At 33.7% G+C, this 24,978-nt stretch overlaps 1 protein-coding gene across 6 annotated transcripts in view; it reads right to left on the bottom strand.

Moving 5' to 3' along the window:
- Window positions 1-24,978, bottom strand: part of LOC144962662 (focal adhesion kinase 1-like) — a 105,244-nt gene that overhangs the window by 10,163 nt on the left and 70,103 nt on the right. Inside the window, exons 13-25 of one of the 6 annotated variants that reach the window (XM_078895776.1) lie at window positions 24,683-24,739; window positions 20,213-20,245; window positions 17,164-17,211; window positions 13,079-13,176; window positions 11,602-11,686; window positions 10,407-10,510; window positions 9,560-9,675; window positions 9,095-9,195; window positions 7,955-8,044; window positions 6,483-6,687; window positions 5,917-5,996; window positions 4,868-5,253; window positions 1,069-1,461 (exon numbers count right to left, since the gene is read on the bottom strand). In XM_078895776.1, coding sequence (XP_078751902.1) covers window positions 1,069-1,461; window positions 4,868-5,253; window positions 5,917-5,996; window positions 6,483-6,687; window positions 7,955-8,044; window positions 9,095-9,195; window positions 9,560-9,675; window positions 10,407-10,510; window positions 11,602-11,686; window positions 13,079-13,176; window positions 17,164-17,211; window positions 20,213-20,245; window positions 24,683-24,739 — 1,796 coding nt within the window. Of the gene's footprint in view, window positions 1-1,068; window positions 1,462-2,995; window positions 3,032-4,867; window positions 5,254-5,916; window positions 5,997-6,482; window positions 6,688-7,954; window positions 8,045-9,094; window positions 9,196-9,559; window positions 9,676-10,406; window positions 10,511-11,601; window positions 11,687-13,078; window positions 13,177-17,163; window positions 17,212-20,212; window positions 20,246-24,682; window positions 24,740-24,978 lie in introns of all 6 variants that reach the window. The other 5 variants (XM_078895777.1, XM_078895778.1, XM_078895779.1 and 2 more) reach the window with 5 other exon arrangements.

Here is a 24,978-nt window from a genome sequence, read left to right as displayed (position 1 = left end):
GCGGCGGCAATGGGGGCTCAAACCCCCGACCTTACTGGTACGACAACTCCACCTGGCCGGGGAGATCGCGACTCTAACCGTATGAGCTATCCACACCCCCCCCCCCCCCCCCCCCACAACTCACACAGTCGAGTCACGATCTCCCCGGCCAGGAGTTGTTGTTGTACCAGTAAAATCGCAGGTTCAAGACCCCATTGCTGCCGTGATGTTTTTATATACTCTGTTGTCTTTTGCCGCTTTCCTACTCACTTCATATTTTGTTATTATCAATATAAGTGCCTGCTCCACTCACTTTTCTGTACTTTACTTTGAGACATATCAATAACTACAAAATGCAGAGTGTTTATTGTGTGCATGGGAAAGGAGCATCTAACACACAGGACAGCGGTGCGGTAAGGAAGGAAAAGAGGGTCAAATCAATTGACTAAAATCATCTTGTGTCAGTAGATACAATCAAAAACATTTACCGTGAAGAAAAAGAAAGTAAATAATAAAATAATAAAACAAGTAAGTATTAAAACTAAAACAGAAACAAAAGGCAAATGATTAAAAAATTATTTTTAAAAAAGTAAAAAAGCACCATTTTTTTAAATCATAAAAAGAAGGGAAAAATCAAGAGTCAAAAATTATTTTTTTCTTTTTGGTTTAAAATCTCAAAAGCCAAGGGGGAACAACTCAACCTTTTGTTTTTGAAATAAAGAGAGAAGGGTTGAAAGAGGAAAAACCAAAGTGGGAGATTACAAATTCAAAGTTATCAGGATGTAAACAAATATCTAAAGTTAAATGCCTTTATACTAAAACTATAAAATGTTTGGACTTGATATTTCATCACCTATAAAGACAATCAAATTTAAAATGTTTTTTTTTTTTTTTTTTGGTCTAAAAAAGAAAAGAATTGGTTGACAGCTACAACGGTGAAAATAAAAATATATAAAAGTAACAGTACTGAAGTACGACACAAACATTGTGACACGACAATATTTTAATATTTTTAGTCGGATTAAAACCAATAAAAGAATTAGAACAAAGGAAAACAAATGAGAGGTTATTAGTTGGCCGTTGTATTACCTGAGTGACAGGAGGTGGTGAAAGAGGGGTACCAATTTGACTGTAACCACCACCACCACCCCCGCAATAGATCATCTGGTAACTGTCAGAGGTTGGGGGAGGGGGTGGAGGCATGTTGAAGACTGGGGGGTCCCGCCGTAGCTGTGGCGAGGCGGTGGACGACGTGGGAGATACCACCGATGCGGAGGGTGGCGGCGCTGTGACGTAGGATGACGGGTTATAGGCACCGCTGCTTACAATGGATTGCTGCTGCTCGGGTGGTAGGTGTTGGAATGCTGATGATGAGGATGTTGTTGTTGATGATGATGATGGTGGCTGCTGCTGCTGCTGGCGGTTTGGGATGGTGATGTGAGGGTGAGGGGGTGGGGGCTGTTGATTGATACTGCTGGATACCTGGAACGAATGTGAGGTTGATGGGAAGGTGGGTGGGTGGGTGGGAAAGAGAAGGTGGGGATGGATGGAGGAGGTAGAGAGAAAATAGAGAAAGTTGTCACGGCTGAAGCCACACGCACACGCACGCAAATACCTACACAAACGTTATATTTGAAGCCTCTAAGAGACATAACACTGATTTAAACACACAGCGACAACTGTGCATTTAGTTGTTGAAATGAATAAGGAAGATGGGAAAGGTTTGGGGACAGGGGAGGGAGAGCAGAGAGAGGGGGGTTGGAAAGAAAGAGAGAGAGAGAAAGAGAGAGAGAGAGAGAGAGAAAGAGAGAGAGAGAGAGAGAGAGAGAGAGAGAGAGAGAGAGAGAGAGAGAGAGAGAGAGAGAGAGAGAGAGAGAGAGAGAAATAAGCAGTATTTCCAATAAGTTCACCAAAGGTCATAAAGCAGGGTTAAGCAAGCTATCCAATTCATGTGTATAAAAAGTGCAAAATGTCTATAGTTGTGAAAGCAATGCTTTTATCTATCTATCTATGTATAGAATGCTAATTTTGGTATTGACCCAGTCCACAATATTATCTTTAAATCAATATTTAAATTTTTTAATTTTTTAAAATGGAAATAGCACAATGTTGATTTAAATAAAGCAATTTAACAAAAGATAATAATAATAAAAAAAGATATATTAACATATTATTATTATTATGGCATTACATTAGCATTGCAGAATTATATCACTGAAAAAACAAAAAACAATCAAAAACAACAAAACAGGAATACCCTGTCTCTTTAAAGGATCAACTTATTTTCAAAACTTAATTTGACATAAATTGGTGAACTTAAATTATAAAGCGCTTTGAGCACGTTCAGTGTATAGTGCTTTATATAAATGCTAAAGTTTTTCATATGTTTCTTCTTTAAAGAAGTAATAATAAATCATATGAGACAAACACAATCTTACATAACAACAACGGTACAATGACTTGATAAATCTTTCATTTTCAAAAATTAATGCGTTTTATCACTTTTCAAGAGACATTCAATAAACTAATCCTTTCAACAACCGAGACTTAACACCATAAACGCCATCCTTAGCAGAAAAAAGATTGCTTCACTCCTTTACAAAGCAACAGCATGAGGTCAATGACAAAACAGGAAATAATGTAATCAAAAAATGTGCTCAATAAAATCAAAGGGAGGGAATAGAGTGATTTCTGCTATTCTTTTCATTAAAAAATAACCAAATACAAATTGTACCTTAAAAATTGATTTAATGTTTCTCTCCTCACCTGTTTTTTTTTTTTTTTAAATTCTAGAAGTTAGCTTAATATTCTAAAACCGACCGACATTTAAAGCTGTGCATATTATATTTATATCAGAACGATATCTAAAAAAAAACAAAACCAATGAGACAACAGTAACACGTTTTAACTAGTTAAATAAGGGGCCTGACATGACATGACATAGATCTGAGGAAAACAGGTTTTGTTATTATATTTGGACAACAGATCGACACCGGCCATATTAATCAATACTTACCCATCGATCCCAAGAGCATCTCGCCCAAGTTTTGTTCTTTTATTTGTTGTTGTTTTTTTTGTTTTTTTTTTTGTTTTTTTTAAGGCGTGCACAAAGACAAAATAAAAAAGATGCCATTAAGGTTCAAACCTAATAAGCTTAACTCTAAAACTCTATTCAAGATTAACACTACAAGTCTATTCAAATTTTTACACTATTTCTCAACCTACGTGCCGAAAAAAAGAAAAAAAAGGAGAACATGCAATGTTGGATTCTGAAATTGCGATCTATCATTTCTATGATAAAAACAAGAAATGAAGTGAGTAGGAAAGTGCTTGAAGGTGACAGAGAATAAAAACTTTGCGGCGGCGATGGGGGCTCGAACCCACAACCTTCCTGGTACGATAGCTCATACGGTAGAGTCACGATCTCCCCGACTAGGTGGTGTTGTCGTACCAGGAAGGTTGCGGGTTCGAGCCCCCATCGCCGCTGCGAAGTTTTTATTCCCTGTTGTCTTCTGGATTTTCCTACTCACTTCATTTCTTGTTATGATCAAATAAGGGCCTGCTCCACTCACTTTTCTCTATCATTTCTATGCCATATAATAATAACTCATGTCAGTTAAAACTTTCTTTAAGTAAGTTTGACTGAGTTAGCGTTTATAAGTTGTTTTTGTTTTAATCAATTAAAAATTCGGGAAATTTCAATTTTGCTTCTTTTCTTTTCTTCTCTCTTGATTAACAAAAAAATATTTGGGTCTCCTCGATGAATGCATATTATTGATTTAACTAAAATTCTCACAAAGACAACATGAAATTTCATTTGTTATCATTTTGTTTACTCATAATCATGAAGTGTGTATAATCCAAATGTTGTTGCTTGGAGCTCAAAGAAATATACAACAAGCGTCAAACGGTATGGAAGATTTCATTTAATAAGGGAAGGCAGATGATGTCGATGTTTCCAATTTCCCCTTTGTCAACAAAACACGAAGAATAAAACACTTAGGACATCTGTCTTTAGCGCTTCATTCATTGTATTTTCTTGACAATGTCCAAATCATCTGTCTTCGTTAATTAAATTAAAACTTCCATTCCATTTGACCTTAATTGTACATTACCCTGAGGCAGTGGCTTGAATTTGTGGAAATTCAATTTCCACAGGTTGATCATTTCTGTTGGATCTGGCCAAATGTTCTATAAGAATCAGCTCTATCGTTTTACCAAAACTATAAAATACTCTGTGACAAAGTTTGAATCTTCTTGTCATACAATTAATTATCTATCAATATCAATATAAGCTATGCTGAGAGAATCCATAACCAATATTAATGAGAATAAAAAAGTATGGCATAAATAAGCTTGGGTAACCTTACCCCGTTTAAGTTGCCAGATAAATGATGTGCGATATGAAGATAGTCTTCTAAAAACTATAAGTGCTCTTTAAAGATAAGTTATCAAATATTGTCGTTGTTTTCATGTAATATCTAAAGCGACGTTTGATCACTGGAATGATGTATAAAATATATTCATAGTAAGATGATAGATAAATATGCACAGAGAAAAATACAACAATGGACAAGTAGTTTGTTTTGTCTATTGTATTTTCCCTATGCATTCTTTACTATCAACTATGTATTTATTTTATAAAACAACTGGAAATAACTAGTAACTTTGGGATAAATCGTAATTTTAACACATACGATAGTGTGTAAAAGCCTTCATTGCTATGTCGTAATGTGTCAATATTTTTATTTTATGATATGGGAGTATGTGAAACCTGTCGCTTACGGTAATACGTGAAATCAACGACAATATGACAGAAAAAAAAAAGAATATTTCAACTATGACAAGCCAACAATGCTGACCATTCGGAACTGTTTTTCATCCTTACCTGCATGTGACCAGAGGGTGGGAAGAAGTTGTTGAGGTTATACTCCATGTGAGCACCGGGCTGTGGGGACATGGTGGGCTGGTGAAGCTCCTGGACAGCGATGGAGCGGGGAATGGAGGAACCGTGGGATTGCTGCGTCTGTAACGGAGGAGGGGGTGGGCCTTGGCTCTTGATGGCGTCGATGTTTGGGGAAGGGCCGATCGGGGTGGAGTGGCCCTGGGGCAGGTTGGCCGTGCTGTTCCAGTGGTGGGGCAAGGAGCCCACACTGGCGTTGTTGAAGGAGGTAGAGCCGGAGAGGTTGGGGGTGGAGCCTGCTGGTGATATGGGATATTGGGGTCGGGCTGGTTTGGGAGGGGGTGGGGCTTCTTCATCAGACCCATTGGAAGCTAAAAAAAAGAAAAAGAAAATATTTTGATAGACAAAACAAAAGAAACGTTTTTCTCATTTTTAAAATCATTTTACTATAAAAAAAAACAAACAAACAAACAAACAAAAAACAAAGGAAAACATCTTATCTTATATCATTTCAAAGTTGTAATAATAACAGCATTCGTAGTCACAGACACCACATACTCTATGATTCTAATGTTCAAAGCGCACGACGACAGCATATTTATTATACATAAATAACATATACCTATATTTTAGACATATGTCAAATACGTGCACATTGAACATTTTAACAACGAAAAAAGAAAAGAAAAGAAAAGAAAATGAAGAAAAGAAATAAGAAGAATGGTGACATTTTGTATTACAATCTTGGCCTTCGAAGAAGATGAAATAAAGTAAATCCTATTTTAAAAATTTTGTGCTGACAGCAACGTACACTTATTTGGAGGTCTGATTTTCCAAATTATTTGGGCTCATTGTTGTAATGGAAATACTCTCAAACCAACACACACAAAAAATCATCCATTACAACAATGTTAAATCAGGCCCAAAATTGCGTTCGATTATCAGACCTGCAAATATGTGCACCGAAGTGACACTTACCAAGACCCGATATAAAACACGGCTTTGTAGAGTTATCTGAAATGGATAAAGCTTACCCCAAGAAATGGCTTGAACACGTCGGTTGCCTCGATGCATCTCCTCTTCTTGTCTATACTTTTCTTCTTCAAGTATCTCACTGAAAATAGGTCAAATGAACAATTAATTTAATATAAATAATATTTATGCTCGACAACAGAACAGATTGGCAAAATCATCATTATGTGAAAAATGTATACAATGACAAAGTGTTGAGTAAAAATTCGACATATCTGCACTTATGGGACAGCGTGGCTCAGCAGTATGGACTTTGCTTCGTACCCAAAAGGTACCAAGTTCGACTATCCGCCTCGTTGTGCGACCTTGAGCAAGTCACCTTGTATTTTCACTATAAATCTGCTTGTCCATTGTATTTTCACTATAAATCTGCTTGTCCTTTGTATTTTCACTATAAACCTGCGTGTCCATTGTATTTTCACTATAAATCTGCTTGTCCATTGTACTTTCACTATAAATCTGCTTGTCCATTGTATTTTCACTATAAATCTGCGTGTCCATTGTATTTTCACTAGACATTCCTAAGCTATCGACTACCTACTCTCCACACAATGCTCCAGAAACTTACTATAGCCAGGTTTTGAGATCAGCAAAGGCGAGTCGTTTAGAAGGTTCATACTGCCAGCAGGTACACATCAGGTTGTACAGGGAGGGAGGACATCCAGGGGGAAGGGGTAGTCTCTCCCCAACCTCTATCTTGCCAATGACGTCATTATTCTTGACTCCTTGAAAAGGCTTGACTCCGTACATCAGAATCTCCCAGATACAAACACCTGAAAGGCAAATCAGAAAAAAAAAAAAATGATTACTCAATGTTTAAATAAGAAAAAGAAAGAAAAAAAAATTAACAACAAAAAACAAAATCCACTATATTCTCAAATAGAGCCAGTCTTCTGATTCAAACTGCTTGAATGTCTTATTGTTTTGTTTGTTTTTTGTTTTTAAGGGTTTTACGGCGCTTACAACACATTAAGGTCATTTCAGCGCCAGTAAAAAGGAAGAAAATGGGAAAGTAAAAAGTTCTAGAATTACAATTAAAGCACAAAAGAAAAAGTAAGACAAAGGGGAATTTGTTCAAATAGGAAACAGATGTAAATTCCAAGAGCATACTATCAAAGTACTTAGTTTGAGATAACCTAAAAGTCTCATCCAGACACAAGCACAGGTCCCAACTAAGAGGAATACACTCAAATGTTTACCAATCATATAATATATATAAACTTAACATAATATAATGCATAACAGAGAGATGATTTACAAGGAAAAAAATATCATCTCCCAAAACTATAACTATACATCAGACTGTTTCCCTCCCAGCCAAGGAACTCCGGTAAGGATCAGAACAAAACAAAGTAATCTCATTCCAAGACAACGACAGGAAACAATTGGAAAGCAGGTATGGGGGGATAGAAGACACAGAATGTACCTCCCTGCCCACTGTGGAGGTAGGGAACCCCACCCAGTGAATGTCTTATTGTTAAAATGGTTAATATAAAGAAAATAAATATATAAATAAATGAATGAATGAATGAATAAATGAATAAATATATAAATAAAAATGAATAAAAAATCAAAATGATGATGCTCATGACGATAAAGCATTCAATAGAAACAGATGGAATTGTGCATTTTGAATCTAAATACATTTTCACACTACCTTATTGCAAAAATTTAAATGTTGAAATTGATGATAAACCATATCCTCGCCATGGTCATTGATTAAAATTTTGTTCTTTTATTTTCAAACTTTTGTAACAAACAAACCTTTTTTGCATATACGTTTTTTTTGTTTTTGTTTTCAAAAAGAAAACCTAACATATCAATGGTCAGCAGATCAAACCTCTGAAGTCCTGATTTTCACGATCGGCGGATCGAAACTTTGAAGTCTACATATGAGCTTTGCGCACCACGTTTTATTTCAGAATGGGCAGAGGTCTGATCTGCCCAAAATTAAATAAAACATGGTGCGAAAAGCTCGTATGTAGACATCAGAGCTTTGATCCGCCGACCATCGATATGAAGTGACAACTTTGTCCATACCAAACATCCAGACATCACTGGCCGTTGTGAAGCGTCGAAAGTTTATCGACTCTGGTGCCATCCACTTGATGGGTAGTTTCCCTTTAGATGCTGGAATAGAAAAACAGAACAAATTAATCGAGCCAGTTCTAAATAATAGCACTGTTCCTCCACGCAGTGAGATGAATTTAAAAAAAAAAAAAAAGTTTAAATTACAAATAAATCATTTTATAAGTTTTGAATAACTAGTTCTGAACTATCGACAATTTATGCAGTACATGGTCTTGTGGTATAACACTTGCTTTCGGATCAGAAGGTCCTGGGGTTCGAGCCTCACTCTACGCATAGTTGAGTCCTTGGAAAAGACCCCTCTTTACTCACATTCTCTCATCGTACTCAGGTGTAAAATGAGTGCCTGGTTGTTAAACAGCGTTGTCTCTGTCGGAGAAAATAAAATGGTATTATCGCCTAACAGGCATCATGTCTTGTTCTACATGTTACGTGCTGCTGTTGGACGGGGACCCCTTTAATGCGCTTTGAGCACATTAAGTGGATATTGGGCTATATAAAAGCTGATTTTTTAAATCAATAAAATGAAATGGAGACGGTCAATACAGTCGGCATCAACTTGCTGCCCCAACATTCATTTTTAATTTTTCTAAATAAAAATATTTCCCTGGTTTGCAAGCATAATTTTGTGCGTCCTATGACGGAACATTTCCTTCATGGCAACAAATATGTAGGGAGACCACCAACATCAATAGTAACTACCCTGAACTAGAATTTCTCTACATATCAGAAATTTCTGGATTCAGATGAGACTTGACTTGACCCCTGAAGAACTAAGAAATGTTGCAGTGCCCTCCGTACTAAAGTCACAACAAGATCTTGACAGCCTCAAAACTCTGGCCAAGGACCGTGACCAATGGAAACAATTAACAACATGGACGGAGAGAGCAGCTATACTCATCGACTATGACTGAATCACATAATTCTCAGCAAGCGTCATTCGGACTGCGAGGCTTACTACTTCTATGAACATGTAACTTATTTAAAGTGAACTGAAAACTTTTCAAACATATTTTTTAAATGATAAAAGAAAAATTGAAAACGAGTCAAATTTTGTAATGGTTCAAACCAATCCTAATTGTTCAAACAGACCTTTGTAGTAACATTGTTCCTCCACCCATCGGGACAGGCCAAAGTCTCCGAGTTTAACACTGTCATGGGCCGACACCAGCACATTTCTTGCTGCAATATCCCTGTAGTTGTAAAAAAAACAAAAAAAAACAAATGAATTAATTATAAACCAATTAACTGCCACATTCTGGAATGACACGTATTAAAATATTTGATCAGAAAACTCCTCCTTCAAATATCGATCGATTTAAATTGTTCAATCCCCAGTCGAGGTCGACTGATTTTTTGGGATGGTTTTTTTTTTTTCTTGTATTTTTCTTTCTTGCTTTGTCTGGCACCTTTCATACACACTTGTTCAGTTCTTTAATCTTACACCGGCACCTGCTCCTTAATTTCTTGATTTGATATTTTTATAGGTGTAATATCTCCTAACTTCCCTTGGAATGACAACATGACAACAATTATACCAACAAAGGGATGGATTACCTGTGAACAAACTTCTTGCTTTCCAAGTAAGATAAGGCCGTACTCAACTGATAGGCATAGAGTATCAACATGACTAAATCCAGCCTTTGCTGATTATTCTGTAGATAGGCACGCATCTAAGGGAAAAAAAAAAAAGAAAAGAAATCAATCAAAGATAATATCAATATTGTGATCGAACAATCTGCTTTGTCTTATATACTTTATTTTAAACCACGGAGGGGGGGAGAGAGGGGGGTACCTGGAGGGTACATATCACAAAATCAAATTTAATGAGTTATGTCCCTTTTCATATTGTTCATTTGTCAAAGTTTAATATGAATTTACTGAAGAAGGATACCAATATCATGATAAAGAGAGAGAGAGAGAAAAGAGAGGGGTGGGGAGGAAACAACAAACTTTTAAGACTTGTAATTTCCATCATCCATATAATACATTAAATTCTAGTTATTAGACAAGAAAAATTTACCTATTTTTACATTATTTTTTTTTCTCAAGAAAGGGAAACCCCTTTTGGAATACTATCATACTCTTTTAAAAAAAACATGTATTCAAAAATTTTGGTCAGAAAACTTGTCCTTCAAATATCAATCCTTTTAAATGACCCTCATCTTGTCAACATAAAAAAAAAAACCCTCTCAAACCTGGGACTTCTGGAGGCCCCAGTTTTGACAGTTATTGCCAAGATATGGGTCATTTAAATCGATTGACCTTTATTTTGTAGGGCGAGTTTTCTGACCCAAATTTGAAAACATGTTTTTTTAGAGTATGTCAGAATATTAAGAAGCTTTTTGAAAAAAAAATTATTTATTTATTTTATTTTTTTTTTTTTTCATTTTATCCTCCTCACCTCTCCATACTTGGCTAGTTCCATCACAATCCATACAGGTCTATTCTCGGAGCAAATCCCAATCAACTTGACGATGTGAGGGTGATCAAACTGCTGCATTATGTCTGAAAAAACAAGGGGGAATGTAGGAAAATTGTCAATGTCTCTTCAACGTCTCCGTGATTTTCAGTATTGTAGGATAAGTATTGGACTGGAACCCTCAGGGCAGAAGATCAAGGGGAAGGCCACGAGGAACATGGAGAAGAATTAGAGAAGCTGGTATACAGAGAAGTGATAAGACATGGAATGAGATCAAAAAGTTAGCTCCAGATAGAGAAGGATGGAAACTGTTTGGTTGTGGCCTTTTCCCTGACCCAGGGTGAAAAGGGCAATGATGATGATGATGATGATGATGATATAAGATAATAAAGTATTGTGGGGAGTAGAAGAGAGAGAGGGAGACCAAGGAGAAGATGGTCACAAAACATCAACGATTGGATAAGTTAGTGAATGAATGTGGAAGGAATGTGACCCAGGACAGAAGCTTGTTTGGGTTGGCAGTTGTGGAGGGGGTCACGTCCAGGAGGGATAAGCCATGATGATGATGATGATGATGATGATGATGATGGTGCTGGTGGTGATGATGATGATGATGATGATGATGATGATGATGATGATGATGATGATGATGATGATGATGATGATGATGGATTGGGTTGATTTGTCTTCATCATAAATAGAAAATTATAGATAAAATAATTTATATCAAGTAAACTAAAATTTAATATATTTGACTATTTAACTTTGAATTCATTTTCTGCATCTCTATCACTCCCACATAATATCAATGGAAGCAGTGAGTCATAAATCTAAAACGCTTTGAGCACGTTAACTCGCTCAACCTTAACATTATAGGCGTAGTATCATAGTTAATGTTCTTTTAAATGTTCATGGTAGTTGAATAAAACTATCTTATGTATATATTCATTTTTAATACATTTTTTTCAATATTGAAAAGTAGCAAAATCTCTAGGATTGAGTGAGTTAAGCCGATATTGAGCAATTATAAAAGCTTATTTGGGTGGGAGTTTTTTTCATTCTCATTCATTACTTAATTCTTCTTCATTGTCATGTGTTCAACCCCTATGAAGGAGGATGAGCTAAACGTCTTCCAAGTTTCTTTTGTTTTTCTTCTTCAAAATCAACAACAACTTACATGCTTCTTCCAGAAACTTCTCTGTCATGGACTCTTCTCCATCTTCTTTACAAGTCTTGATGGCCACAGGGACTTGCATACCTTCCTGAGAACCATGAAATGAGAAAGGATGCTGAATAATAATAATAATAATAATAATAATAATAATAATAATAATAATAATAATAATAATAATAATAATAATAATAATAATAATAATAATAATAATAATAATAATATAGTCAATGACAATTCAAATCACTGTGACAAAAAATTCAAAGCTGTTTATTTGTTTTTAAGGGTTTTACGGCGCTTGCAACACATTAAGGTCATATCAGTGCCAGTAAAGAGGAAGAAAGCAGGATAGTAAAAAGTTCAAGAATTACAATTAAAGCACCTAGAGAAAAGGTAAGACAAAGGGGAATTGGTTCAAATAGGAAACATATGTAGATTCCAAGAGCACGCTATCAAAGTACTTAGTACAAGGGAAAAAACATCATCTCCCAAAATTAAGCATACATTTGACTGTTTCCCTTTCAGCCAGGGTATCCGGCAATGGCCTGGACAAGACCAAGTAATCTCATTCCAAGACATAGACAGAAAGCAAGTTGGAAAACAGATTTAGGGGGATAGAACTCCCATAGGAGGTAAGGAACCCCACTCAGAAAAATTCAAAGCAATCTGTTTGGATGAATGTATATCAAATAAATTCATAATATGTGAGGTTGGCTGAGAAAACCCAGGAAGATGCTGCAAGCTTCGATTCGAGATATGAGCCAAAATCGAAGATAAAGTGTTTCCCCATAGCAACAAATTTTATATTCAGCGAAAAAAATCATAACTTGGGTTCTAATAGACCTTGAAAGAACATTTAAAGTGGTAAATGATCAGAAAGATGTGGTCTACACCACTGCATCCATAACTCAATGTATGAAATTTGCACATCTTTCCGGGTTTTCTCAGCCACTCACACATATTTCTTTCACCACCCAAATCACTAGTCAGCACGATTTAGTTGGAGGTAGGGGGAAGACGTAAAGGAAGGGACAACATTGCTGGTTTTTTTTGGGTTTTTTTTTTTTTGTTGTTTAAAAAAATTATTCCCTCTTTAGTCAAGAGGGAAATAAAAGTTATTTCATTTAGGTAATATTAAACTGGACAAAAAATATTTATCTATTTGTCATTCGAATGATTTTACAATACTTCTTCTTCTTCTTTCAGTTTATCCCACATTTTGCAGGGTTGCCATAATGAATGCCACATCTCAATGCATCTCCGTTCAGAGCATCATCTTCCACCAGGCCCAGTTCTTTCATATTGCCCTTTACCTTATCCAACTATCTATTCTTTGGGTGTCCCTTTTTCCTCTTTCTCGCTAAGTGCAAGTCCAATATCCCATGATTTACCTCAACTACAGATTCACAAAATGAAATTTACAAGAAATTTGATTTTTTTTGTTTAAATATTTAAAAATCATCTTATCATAATGATCTCTCACCTTATCAAAATACATTCCTTTGTAAACATCTCCGAATTGGCCTTCTCCCAGGATTTCCACCAGACGCATGTGTTCACGGGGAATCTCATAATCTCTGGCTGGATAAAACAAGATGGTAACACATTATTAATCATCAACAACATACATACACAGACTGAAATATCCCAGTTTTGCTGTTTACAGAAAACATATATAAATACAATCTTGAGCAGACACGAACAGACAACTTTTAACATTTAATTTGTCGGATAGACATGACACGTGGAAACACACAAGAAATAAAACTCTAAAACTTATCAAGGGAATCCGAGAATGAAAATTAAATGATCCAGCAAACGTCTACCTGCCTGGAGTATACGATTAAAAAAATTAATAACTAATAAAATAAAATAAATTAATAATAATAATAATAAAATAATAATAATAATAATAATAATAATAATATAATAATAATAATAATAATAATAATAATAATAATAATAATAATAATAATAAAATAATATAATAATAATAATAATAATAATAATAATAATAATAATAATAATAATAATAATAACAACAAAACAAATAATAAATAATATATATAATAAATAATATAATAATAATAATATAATAATAAATAATAAAATAATATAATAATAATAATATAATAATAATATAATAATAATAATAATAATACATATATATAATAATAATATAAAATAAAAATAATATAATATATATAATAATAATATAATAATAATATAATATAATAATATAATAATAATAATAATAAGAATAGTATCAGCATAAGAGAATAGAAATACGTTAACTTTATTGCTTCACATATAAAAAGCATCATCAAATTTATCACATCTGGTTTGAAACCCATGATTTAGAAAAATAAATGATATATATATAATATAGATAAGATATAAGTAAATAAGATAAAGAGAGAGAGAGAGAGAGAGAGAGAGAGAGAGAGAGAGAGAGAGAGAGAGAGAGAGAGAGAGAGAGAGAGAGAGAGAGAGAGAGAGACTTGGTTAGGGCATCTAAGCATTGCATTTCAAAGTAATGGAAAATTACAGCAGTTATCAATACAAGGGTGTTAATCTTGTTCAATGTTTGATCATAGGACAGTGTTTTGAGATGAAAATAATGGTATGATGATGATGGTGACGATGATAATAATGATGATGATAATAATGATGATGATAGATTGATTGCTGTATTGATTAATGGCAACAAATCATTGAGGTGTTAATGAGGATGACAACGACGAAAACAAAATACCAATTTGACTAATGGTTACAAAGAGGGAAGAAGAAATGAAATTGACATGCCAAGGGAAATCATCAATACATTTTTTTTTTGAATTTTTCATTCTTTTGTACTGTCTAAATAAAACGCATCATTTCCAATTTTTGCAAACAAACAAAAGGTGGGAGAGAAAATGTTTATAGAGTGCAACCATATTTTGGGCCAAAACCCCATCAAAGCAAAGAGACCCAACCGTGCATTGTACTTTATAGAAATATCATATAATGTATACAAGTGGTTTCTTTGCTTCTTTTTTTTTTTTCCTTTTTTCTTCTTTTTCTTTACTTTTCTTTATAAGAACTTAACTAAAAACGTGTTAAAACCGCTTTACAAGGGATCTCTGACGAACAGCAACATGTGTAACATGTAGAACGGGATATGACGCCTGCTATTGCAATTTTTTTTTACGACAGAGACAACATTGTTGACGGCCATGTACTCATTTTACACCCGAGTACGGTGAGAGTGTGAGTAAATAAAGAGCATTTTCCAAGGACTCAACTCTGCGCTGAGGCTCGAACCCAGGACCTTCCGATCCAAAAGCGAGTGTTACACCGCTAGACCACATAGCTGCATTTCTTTTTGATTTAATTTATACCTTCATTTATTTCTTTATTCATTCAATCATTCATTAGTTGTTTTTTTTTTAATATCTATTTTAGGTCTTTAGTTCAGTGATATTTGTAAACATAAGCTGGGGCTTAGGTCAAAATAATTATTTTCTAACACTGAAATAAAACCTGAACCAAGCTTTTTATCTTGAGATTCAGAAAAAGTGAGAATGTTAAGTGCATTTGATCATAGCGATTAATATACTGAGAACAAGGCATAGCCTTAATTGTGTTAACAGCAAATACAATAGTAAGTAGCTTAATTTGAAGTACTGGTAGACCAAGCAATAAATTTAGGATGCCCTATGTATTGGCTACACAAGTATAATAAATAATAAATTAATAAATTTTTAAAAAATGATTCGCTTTATTCATCCCCAAGGGGAAATTTGTCTTTAAGGTCGACTGGAGTAACCCAGGCGTCAGCCGCAGTGCAGCACCGCAAATTGAGCTAGGGCGAGATGACTTGCTCAAGACCACAGAACAAGGCGGGTGATCGAACTTGGTACTTTTGGGTACGACGCAGACGCAAAGACCGTACTACTGAGCCACACTGCCCCCCCCCCCCCCAATAAAAAAAAAATCTTAACCAACTCAAAAAAATAAATTTTGACAAATTACACTTGAACTAATGACAAATTTATAAAAATTTTGAAAATTAAAATCTCAGAGGATGAAAGATAAACAACTAAAACTTGTGAAAAATCCTTTCCATGGTGTAACAAAATGTTCATGAGTACGAAAGTATAAAAAAAAAACATCAAATCATTTATCATCAATCTGATCAAATTATAAAACTAGAGCTTTTATATAGCGCAATATCCACTAAATGTGCTCAAAGCGCTTTAGAAACAATCATTATGCTTTGACTCCCTCCTAATAGAAATTAAAATATTACACGGCTCTTGACGAGTTTTTTATTTTTATTTTTATATTTTTTTTTTTTTGGTAAAATCCGAAACAACTAAAAAAACAACTATCTTTTGAAAAATTACATTTGAACCAATGAGAAATATATAAAAAATTATCAAAAGGTTTCTTGAAACCCCATTGATAATGTTGACAAGAGTGCATGAGATACTGAAATGTTTTTCCCACCGTCTACAACTGATCGTTTTGCATAATGTGATCTGAATAATAAAAAAGAGAGAGAGAGAGAGAGAGAGAGAGAGAGAGAGAGAGAGAGAGAGAGAGAGAGAGAGAGAGAGAGAGAGAGAGAGAGAGAGAGAGAGAGAGAGAGAGAGAGAGAGAGAGAGAGAGAGAGATCTACAAGGATAAAAACAGAAGGTGTCCAGTTGCCAATTAGTGATTCGTGAAAGGCCAGAAATCTACTCAATCTGAAAAGATGAAATCTAAATTCTATTTTTAAAGACAGAATATTGAAAGACAACATATAAAACAATTTAAATAATCGCTTCATCAATCTGGTTAATTTAGTATCCCACTCTCACGTGCACTAAAAACAACAATTTTAAAAAAGATAATATATTTTTAAAAAATAAATTAATTAAATTAAATAAAATAAAAACAATAATAATAATAATAATAATAATAATAATAATAATAATAATAATAATAATAATAATAATAATAATAATAATAATAATAATGATAATAATAACAACAAAATAACCATAATAAAATAATAATATAATAATAATAATATAATAAATAATAATAATAATAATAATAATAATAATAATAATAATAATAATAATAATAATAATAATAATAATAATAATAATAATATCTGAGCAGTATTTTTGGTATTTTCATTCTGTTAAACAATCAAAACTTGCACATTTCCGAAACAAAACATCTTTGGGAAAGAAAGGAAAAAAAGAAATAAATAAAAAGAAATAAGAAGAAATCTAAAAGAAAAGAAAAAAAGAAATAGAGACTAAAAACTGAAAGTTTTAAAAAAAGATCGAGATAATTATTTTTTTTAAAAGAAAGAAAAAAAGAGAGAGGGAAAAAAATAAAATTCAAAATTGACAGGAAAACAAATTAAGGATTCCAAGACCTGTTTGTTCAACCAACTACACACTGGTGTAAAAAGATTAATGTGAATGCACTGGCAACACAACCTGCCACACACGTTGGAATCAATGTGGACAAAAAACCACCAAGGTGTTCTAGAGAGAGAGAGATGGAAATGTTCAAACGTGTTGTTACCTCCAGGCACATGGAAAGGAGGGCCATTGCCTACAGGCACTCTAAGGGCTGGAAAGAAATTGTAATAAATTAATAACACATGTGCTGTCTTTAGTAGGCATGGATGGCTATGGTGAAAACGTGAAAAGAGACAGAAATAGTTGACAATTATCTCCCTTTTTTCCATAATATGTTACGATGTTGAGATAAAAGGATGCAACATCTATGAATTAAAACATATATTTGATATGGGACATGTCTGATGTAATTAAAAAAAACAAAAAACAACAACATAGAGTCAAAATTTTGGCCAGAATACTCGTCCTTCAAATATTGAACGATTAAAATGACCCTCATCTTGTAAAAAAAAAAAAAAAAAAAAACAACAACCCCAGGTTTGAGAGTTTTTGAGAAGATGAAGGTCGTTTAAATCCATTGATATTTTAAGAAGAGTTTGTTTTGTTTTTGTTTATTTTTGTTTTTATTTTATTTTATTTTTGTTTGTGAATTTTTAAATATGTGTTGTTGATTTTTCAAGGTACGGCATAATGCAGTCAACCCTGAAAGCCAAGTTTAAGACTTTATAACTGACTCGTAAAACATTGAACTTCATTCATGATTAGATTAATTAATCACGATAAAGTCTATCAACACCATAATCAACAGAATGCAGTTGTGATATTCTTGACCAACATTGAGTTTAGGGAGAGAAACATAAATTAAAATGCATTCAACGTTCCTCATTTAAAAAAGAAAAAATATATATCTTAAAATATAAAGTGAATATTGACCACAGCAAAGTTCACTTTTTGACTCGTGACCTGGAGAACATAACGAGAGAAAAAAGTACGATACAGAAAGGATGAAGAATTATCTTTATCACTCATTTCATGACGTGTTATCAAAATTGCTGAGAGAGAGAGAGAGAGAGGGAGAGAGAGAGAGAGAGAGAGAGAGAGAGAGAGAGAGAGAGAGAGAGAGAGAGAGAGAAGAGAGAAGAAGAAGAAGAAGAGAGAAGAGAAGAAGAAGAAGAAGAAGAGAAGAAGAAGAAGAAGAAGAAGAGAAGAAGAAGAAGAAGAAGAAGAGAAGAATGATGATGATGATGATGATAGAGAGAGAGAGAGAGAGAGAAGAAGAGAAGAGAGAGAGAGAGATAGAAGAGAGAGAGAGAGAGAGAGAGAGAGAGAGAGAGAGAGAGAGAGAGAGAGAGAGAGAGAGAGAGAGGGGGGGGGGGGAGGAGAATGAGAGAACAAAATAAAATGCACAAGATGCATTTCATATTCAAATAGATTCATCAACTGTCAATAACCACATGCCAAACACACACACACACACACACACACACACACACACACACACACAAAGTTGGTTAAATGACTCGCAATTCAAGTGAGTGTCAATGCTCCGTTTATTACAACACGAAAGCAACAGATCCAGAAAAACAATGGAGAATACAGATTATCATTTTCAATTTATCAAACGCAATCAAACGTCATGCTTGCTTGGAACAAAATGAGACAAGTGATTTAATTAAACCGTTGCTTGACTCACTACTGTTTTAAGGCGCTTGCTTGCGACACGTTTAGGTCATGTCAACGCCAGTTAAAAGGGAAGAAAATTGGATAGTCAAAAAAATTATAGATTTACAATTGAAAGCACACGAGGGAAAGTGAGATAATGGGGAATTTGGTTCAAATAGGGATCAGATATAGATTTCAAGAATATACTACCAGTGTACTTAATTTGAGATCACCTAAAAGTCTCATCTAGACTGACATAATAAGCGCAGGATCTCACTAAGAGGAATACACTTACATGTTTACATACCATTATATTATTCAAAACAAAAACAACATAACAATCATTATTAGAGACATGATTTGTTTGTTTTTTGTTTTTAAGGGTTTTATGGCGCTTGCAACACATTAAGGTCACATCAGCGCCATTAAAAAGGAAGAAAATGGGATAGTAAAAAGTTCTAGAATTACCATTAAAGCACCCAAGAAAAGGTAGAACAAAGGGGAATTTGTTCAAATAGGAAACATGTAGATTCCAAGAGCACACCATCAAAGTACTTAGTTTGAGGTCACCTAAAAGTCTCATCCAGACACTAGCACAGGTCTCCAATTAGAGGAATACACTTAAATGTTTACAATTCATAAATAATATGTAAACAAAACATAATACAGTGCATAATAGAGAGTTGATTTAGTGTCACGCATTCAATACACACAAATACACAAGAAAAAAAATAAGGTAAGTACAAAAAGCAGATCTGCCTAGTACTACGAAAAATCCATAGAAATACGAATGTCTGGCTCCAGCGACAGGACTGCATTCGCCTCTTTGAACTCAATAAATCTTGTTGAAAAGGAACATAATTTAGTTCCTTGGATTGCTTAAAGACTTGGCACTGTTGATCATGTGGGACAATATGTTATTCAAGGTATCAAGTGACTTTCTCATTCCCCCCCCCCCCCCCCCCCCTCCATTGGAAACTACGAATTTTTGAAATTTCAAGTAGGCAACTCTGCATATAGCAATATGAAGTTTACAATTCTTTGTTTAGTTTATGAGTTTCAATATTAATTAGCAAGATTTTGTATTTTAAAGTTTCTTGCTTATTTTTCGTTTACAACAGATAGGTGCACACACTCCACAAGCTCGTAAAAAAAGACTATCTAATAATCTAATAACCGTTAAAATTATTCGTTAATTAAGCAAGAGATAAGATATTCCCACACCAAAAAAAAACAAAAAACAGCTTTTTTATTTCAAAGAGTGCAAATATTTTTTTCCAAAATCATATTGAAACCCGGCCATCGCAACATGAAAAGGGGTTATCAACAGAGGCAGGCTGTTACATCATATAATCAACATTAAAATCGTAGATGCGTTTTGCCAAGAAAGACAATTTATGCTCGTATTCATTAGAGGAAGAGTTGATGATAAGTTCATGCTGATTTCAGGACGGACATTGCGTGTCCGTCACTGTGTCAAATTTGCTTCATATGCTCACAAAGCAGGCAAGACAAGACCACTTTGCAAAGGTGGTGTAGAGACAACTTACTCTTTCTGTAAACACTTCGCATCCTGAATTTACCTAGAAGAACGACAGATTGGGTGGTCAACAAATACAGGAATGTATTCATTGGTATTTACATAATGGTTAGTGGGGGGGGGGGGGGGGGGGGGAAGATTTACATCTTTGGTGATGATGACGATGATAGAGAGAATAGTGAATGCAATCCGAAAAATCATTTATTTTTCAAGACATCTAGATATTGGTGGTGCTTGAAAGTTCAGGTGAATCTATAAATCTTATGCATCCTTAGGCTATTGAATGACAAAGTATATAATTTGAATAGTAGCAAATGCGAGAACAATTTGTACGGTGTATTCTTTAATAAAATAAATTCCGTGACAGGTAGATGAAAAGGAGTCAGAATTATCTGAACAAAAATAAAAAGTGTCAGTTATGGATGAATAAGACACTCCAACTTATCAGCACTACAGACTTTTTTCTGCTAAAAATCCTAAAAATCTGAAGTTCGTACACGGATAACGTTTGGAATAAAACTCTACATGTACCCATTTAAAATCAATATTTCGAGTTCAGACTTCTGCTTCTAAATTAAAAAAAAAAATCAAATGAGCAATACAATATTTACATCCACATATACAATATTAACATTCTAGGGTCTAATTCCTACTATCATCCTAATACATTCTAGGGTCTAATTCATACTATCATCCTAATACATTCTAGTGTCTAATTCCTACTATCATCCTAATACATTCTAGGGTTCTAATTCTCTACATATGCATTCCTAATACATTATCTCTCGGGTCTAATTCCTACTATCATCCTAATACATTCTAGTGTCTAATTCCTACTATCATCCTAATACATTCTAGGGTCTAATTCCTACTATCATCCTAATACATTCTCGGGTCTAATTCCTACTATCATCCTAATACATTCTCGGGTCTAATTCCTACTATCATCCTAATACATTCTAGGGTCTAATTCCTACTATCATCCTAATACATTCTAGGGTCTAATTCATACTACCATCCGAATACATTCTATCTAGGGTCTAATTCCTACTATCATCCTAATATATTCTAGGGTCTAATTCCTACTATCGTCCTAATACATTCTAGGGTCTAATTCCTACTATCATCCATATACATTCTAGGGTCTAATTCCTACTATCATCCTAATACATTCTAGGGTCTAATTCATACTAACATCCTAATGAGCTGAAAAAAATATTATGATCTCAGTTTCTAAAATGCATTTCTATTGATACGATTTTTTTTTTGTTTTAACGCAAGTATACATGTTTAAACATAGAAGGATTACGACAAAGGCAAAATATATTACTATAATCTATAAGTTCCACGTAGACTGGCGTTATGGGGACAAACCAATACACCTTGATACATTTTACAAATTGAGTTTGGGAATAAATATTTTTCATTGCTCAATAAAATGAAATGAAGTGAAATGAAATGAAATAAAATAACCTCTCCAATATAACGACAATGCACGATGAGCAATAATTTTGCATGACTCCTTTTTGACCTTTGTTACCATCCGTCATTTTGTAAAAATGGATGGATTGTACCAGCATGGTCTTATAATAAGATTCCGTAGTCGTAACGTCACTTCCTTCCTTATGACGCATGGTAACTTAGTAACACTGGCTCTAAACTATCAGAACAATGGCGGACGCCCGTATGAAATATTTCTCCGGCGAGCATAAAAGCGTTTCCAGAGGAAAACAAACCCATACATTTGATTATGTTTTGACTTTTACACATTCTGATCACAAGGCATACGAAAAGGGACGAAAAGTTCTAGCTAGCATGAAGAATAAAAAGTAATGATTTTCTTTGTTTAGAACCAAGATGGCCGCCGTTGCCGGGCGCGTGACATCAGAGTACTGAATCCAATTTGTCAAGTCTGATAACCCGAATTATAACCCAGGGAGGAGGGGGCGGGGGACTCTATAGATAGTATGCGCTTGGCAAAGAAGTTCACAATATTGCCATCCGGCCGGAAGTATAACCGACCAACACACAAAACTATGTGTAACTATGAACTTTTAGAGTCTGGTTAATACAGTTTAGTGAGAATTACTCATAAACGCTGATGGCAAAAAACAAAAACAAAAAAAAAATAGTTGTGAGCTTCTTAGCAAAGCGCATACTATCTATATAGTCCATGACAACAATATCAAAACAAGCTTGTGATTGCCTTAAGTTATTAGACCTGAAAATAAGTTCACGTCGGGTTCTACCAAAACATTTTTTTTTAAAATAACATTCAAAAATTGCTGGTTTTTTTTTTTTTTTTTTTTTTTGTTTTTTTTTTGATGAGCAGCAAAAACAAGAGGACGCGAATTTAATACACTAAGTCCAATCTGCCAATCATACTAGCAGCATTGATAATTTACAAGTATAAATTAAAAAATGATAGGCAAACATGTATAAAATAGTAAAATGTTTTAAAAAATCACTTGAAAAAAAAATTAAAATAAGTATAAAAAGTATACAGGAATTCCAACGATTGTATATAAAAAAAATTTTAATATTAAAAAATTTGGATTAAAATTTTTATTTTTATTTTGGACAAAATCAAAATGAATCAAGAAGAAGCCAATTTAAAATGCAACTTGTCACCTCAAAGTGGTATTTTATGTCAGGAGCGATTTAGATACAGAAGAAATGAAATTAAATTTATAGTCAATGAAAAGGGTCGAGGGGTACTTAGGCTTTATGTTATGTTCTATTGGGGAGAATAAATTATACGGTCTTTAAAAAGTGGCACAAAAACGACAATTTCCCATTTCGCTGTAGATTTGACGTATCTCAACGCCACTATCACATTATCTCATTCATCTGTTGTGTTTCATTGATCCTGTTTATTTTTATAAAGGGGAAACCCGAAACGCTCATTTGAACTGTTTTTGTAATTAAATTGAAGATTACATTCAATTTCATATTTATTTCTTCGAGCTTCGAGCAGCAACATTTACATTAAGTGACCCTTGGTGATTTGAATGACATAACATAAATAATACATTATGTATTTTTGTACGTATTTCATCAAACAACAAGAAATAACTAACAAATGGTTTTGTGATAAAGCATAATTTTAGCACAGACAAGGGTACGCTTTGAAACTGAATTGTTTTAATATTTTGGTTGAATTGGACTTGAAACATTTATTGTTACCTGGGTAAACAATGACCTTTTTATTTTTTTATTTTTTTTTATTTTCTTTAAAGCGCTTTGAGGTTTCGACGAAAGACGCTATAGAAATATGCTTATTATTATTATTATTATTATTATTATTATTATATTATTATTATTATTATTATATTATTATTATTATTATTATTATTATTTTTATTATTATTATTATTCTGTTAAATTGCTCAATATTATAAACAGGGCGTCCATACTCTTTTGCTGATGTGATATGGACGATATGAATCGTGTTGCTTACGATAGATAATACGTGAAATCATTTTTAAACTATAGAATCTCCTTTTTCTTTTGGCATTTGGTTGGTTGACCCACACATGAAATACCATCTAGAGGCGATGGGAAACAAACAAAAATAGTGTATGTAGACTACACTAAAAGCAGTTGCAAACATTCTATATTATAACATGAGAAGTGATCAAATGTGATGAGCTAACAGTCCACTACGAGGGTGGTATAATATATATATATATATATATATATATATATATATATATATATATATATATATATATATATATATATATACATATATATATCCACATCATATCTAATTCACTCATAGCTGATAATGATATAATTAATAATAGCAAAAAACAGACAACTAGATGTAAGGACGAGACAACAGTATTGTTTATCAACCGAAGACAAACATGACAACAACCAACCAAAACCAACTAGATGCTATTTGTAGAAAATGAGAGCCACACTCACAAAAAGGGTATTACGTCGTAATGAACAGGCTACTGAATATTGAATCCACTGCCTCGAAGATTAAACTTGTTTTGGGGTAAATTTCCATCCATTATGATGGATAATAAATACAAGGCCACAAAATTGCAAAACAATATATATATATATATATATATATATATATATATATATATATATATATATATATATATATATATATATATATATATATATATATATATATATATATGTCCACCCAGCAGTGATTGGGTAGCAGGGTCTGAAAGAACTAGTGGAAAGTACATTGCGATATACTATCATCCTATCTAAAGGGTAGCAAGCAATTGCCTATGTCCCTATGGATCTGAATGACTACTTTTTTTTTTTACTTGACTTAATCCCGTCTCTCCCCGTGGAAATTATATGGCTGTGGGATCTTACAAATATAAGTAAAATCAATGATAACATTCGAAAATTCAATAATAAATTATTATTAGCAAATAAAGTCAGAGAGAGAGAGAGAGCATGACTAATATAAGAGATATGAATATTGAAAATCTATAGTTACCATCAGCAGAGCTGTAGTCATCTTCCTCCTCCACGATCTCGGCATAATCCGATATTCCTGCGAGTCAAAACGGGAACAGCAAAAAAAAAAAAAAAAAAAAAAAAGAAAGAAAGAAAAGAAAAAAAAAAGCATAGTCATGAAAGGTGGGTGGCAAAAGGAGGGGGAAAAATCATCATCAACCTCTTATCAATCAATCAACATTTCGATAGAAAATTGTCTCTACTACAGAGTCAATCCTACAACAGATGGAAGACAAGTACCAAAGGGTGGAAGGAAGCCAAAGTATTTTTTTTAAA

The sequence above is a fragment of the Berghia stephanieae genome, chromosome 1 (assembly GCF_034508935.2).
Source record: "Berghia stephanieae isolate SIO BIC M18660-M18661 chromosome 1, UCSD_Bste_1.3, whole genome shotgun sequence".
NCBI classification, from domain to species: Eukaryota; Metazoa; Mollusca; class Gastropoda; order Nudibranchia; family Aeolidiidae; genus Berghia; species Berghia stephanieae.
This window is presented reverse-complemented; position numbering and strand designations above follow the sequence as displayed.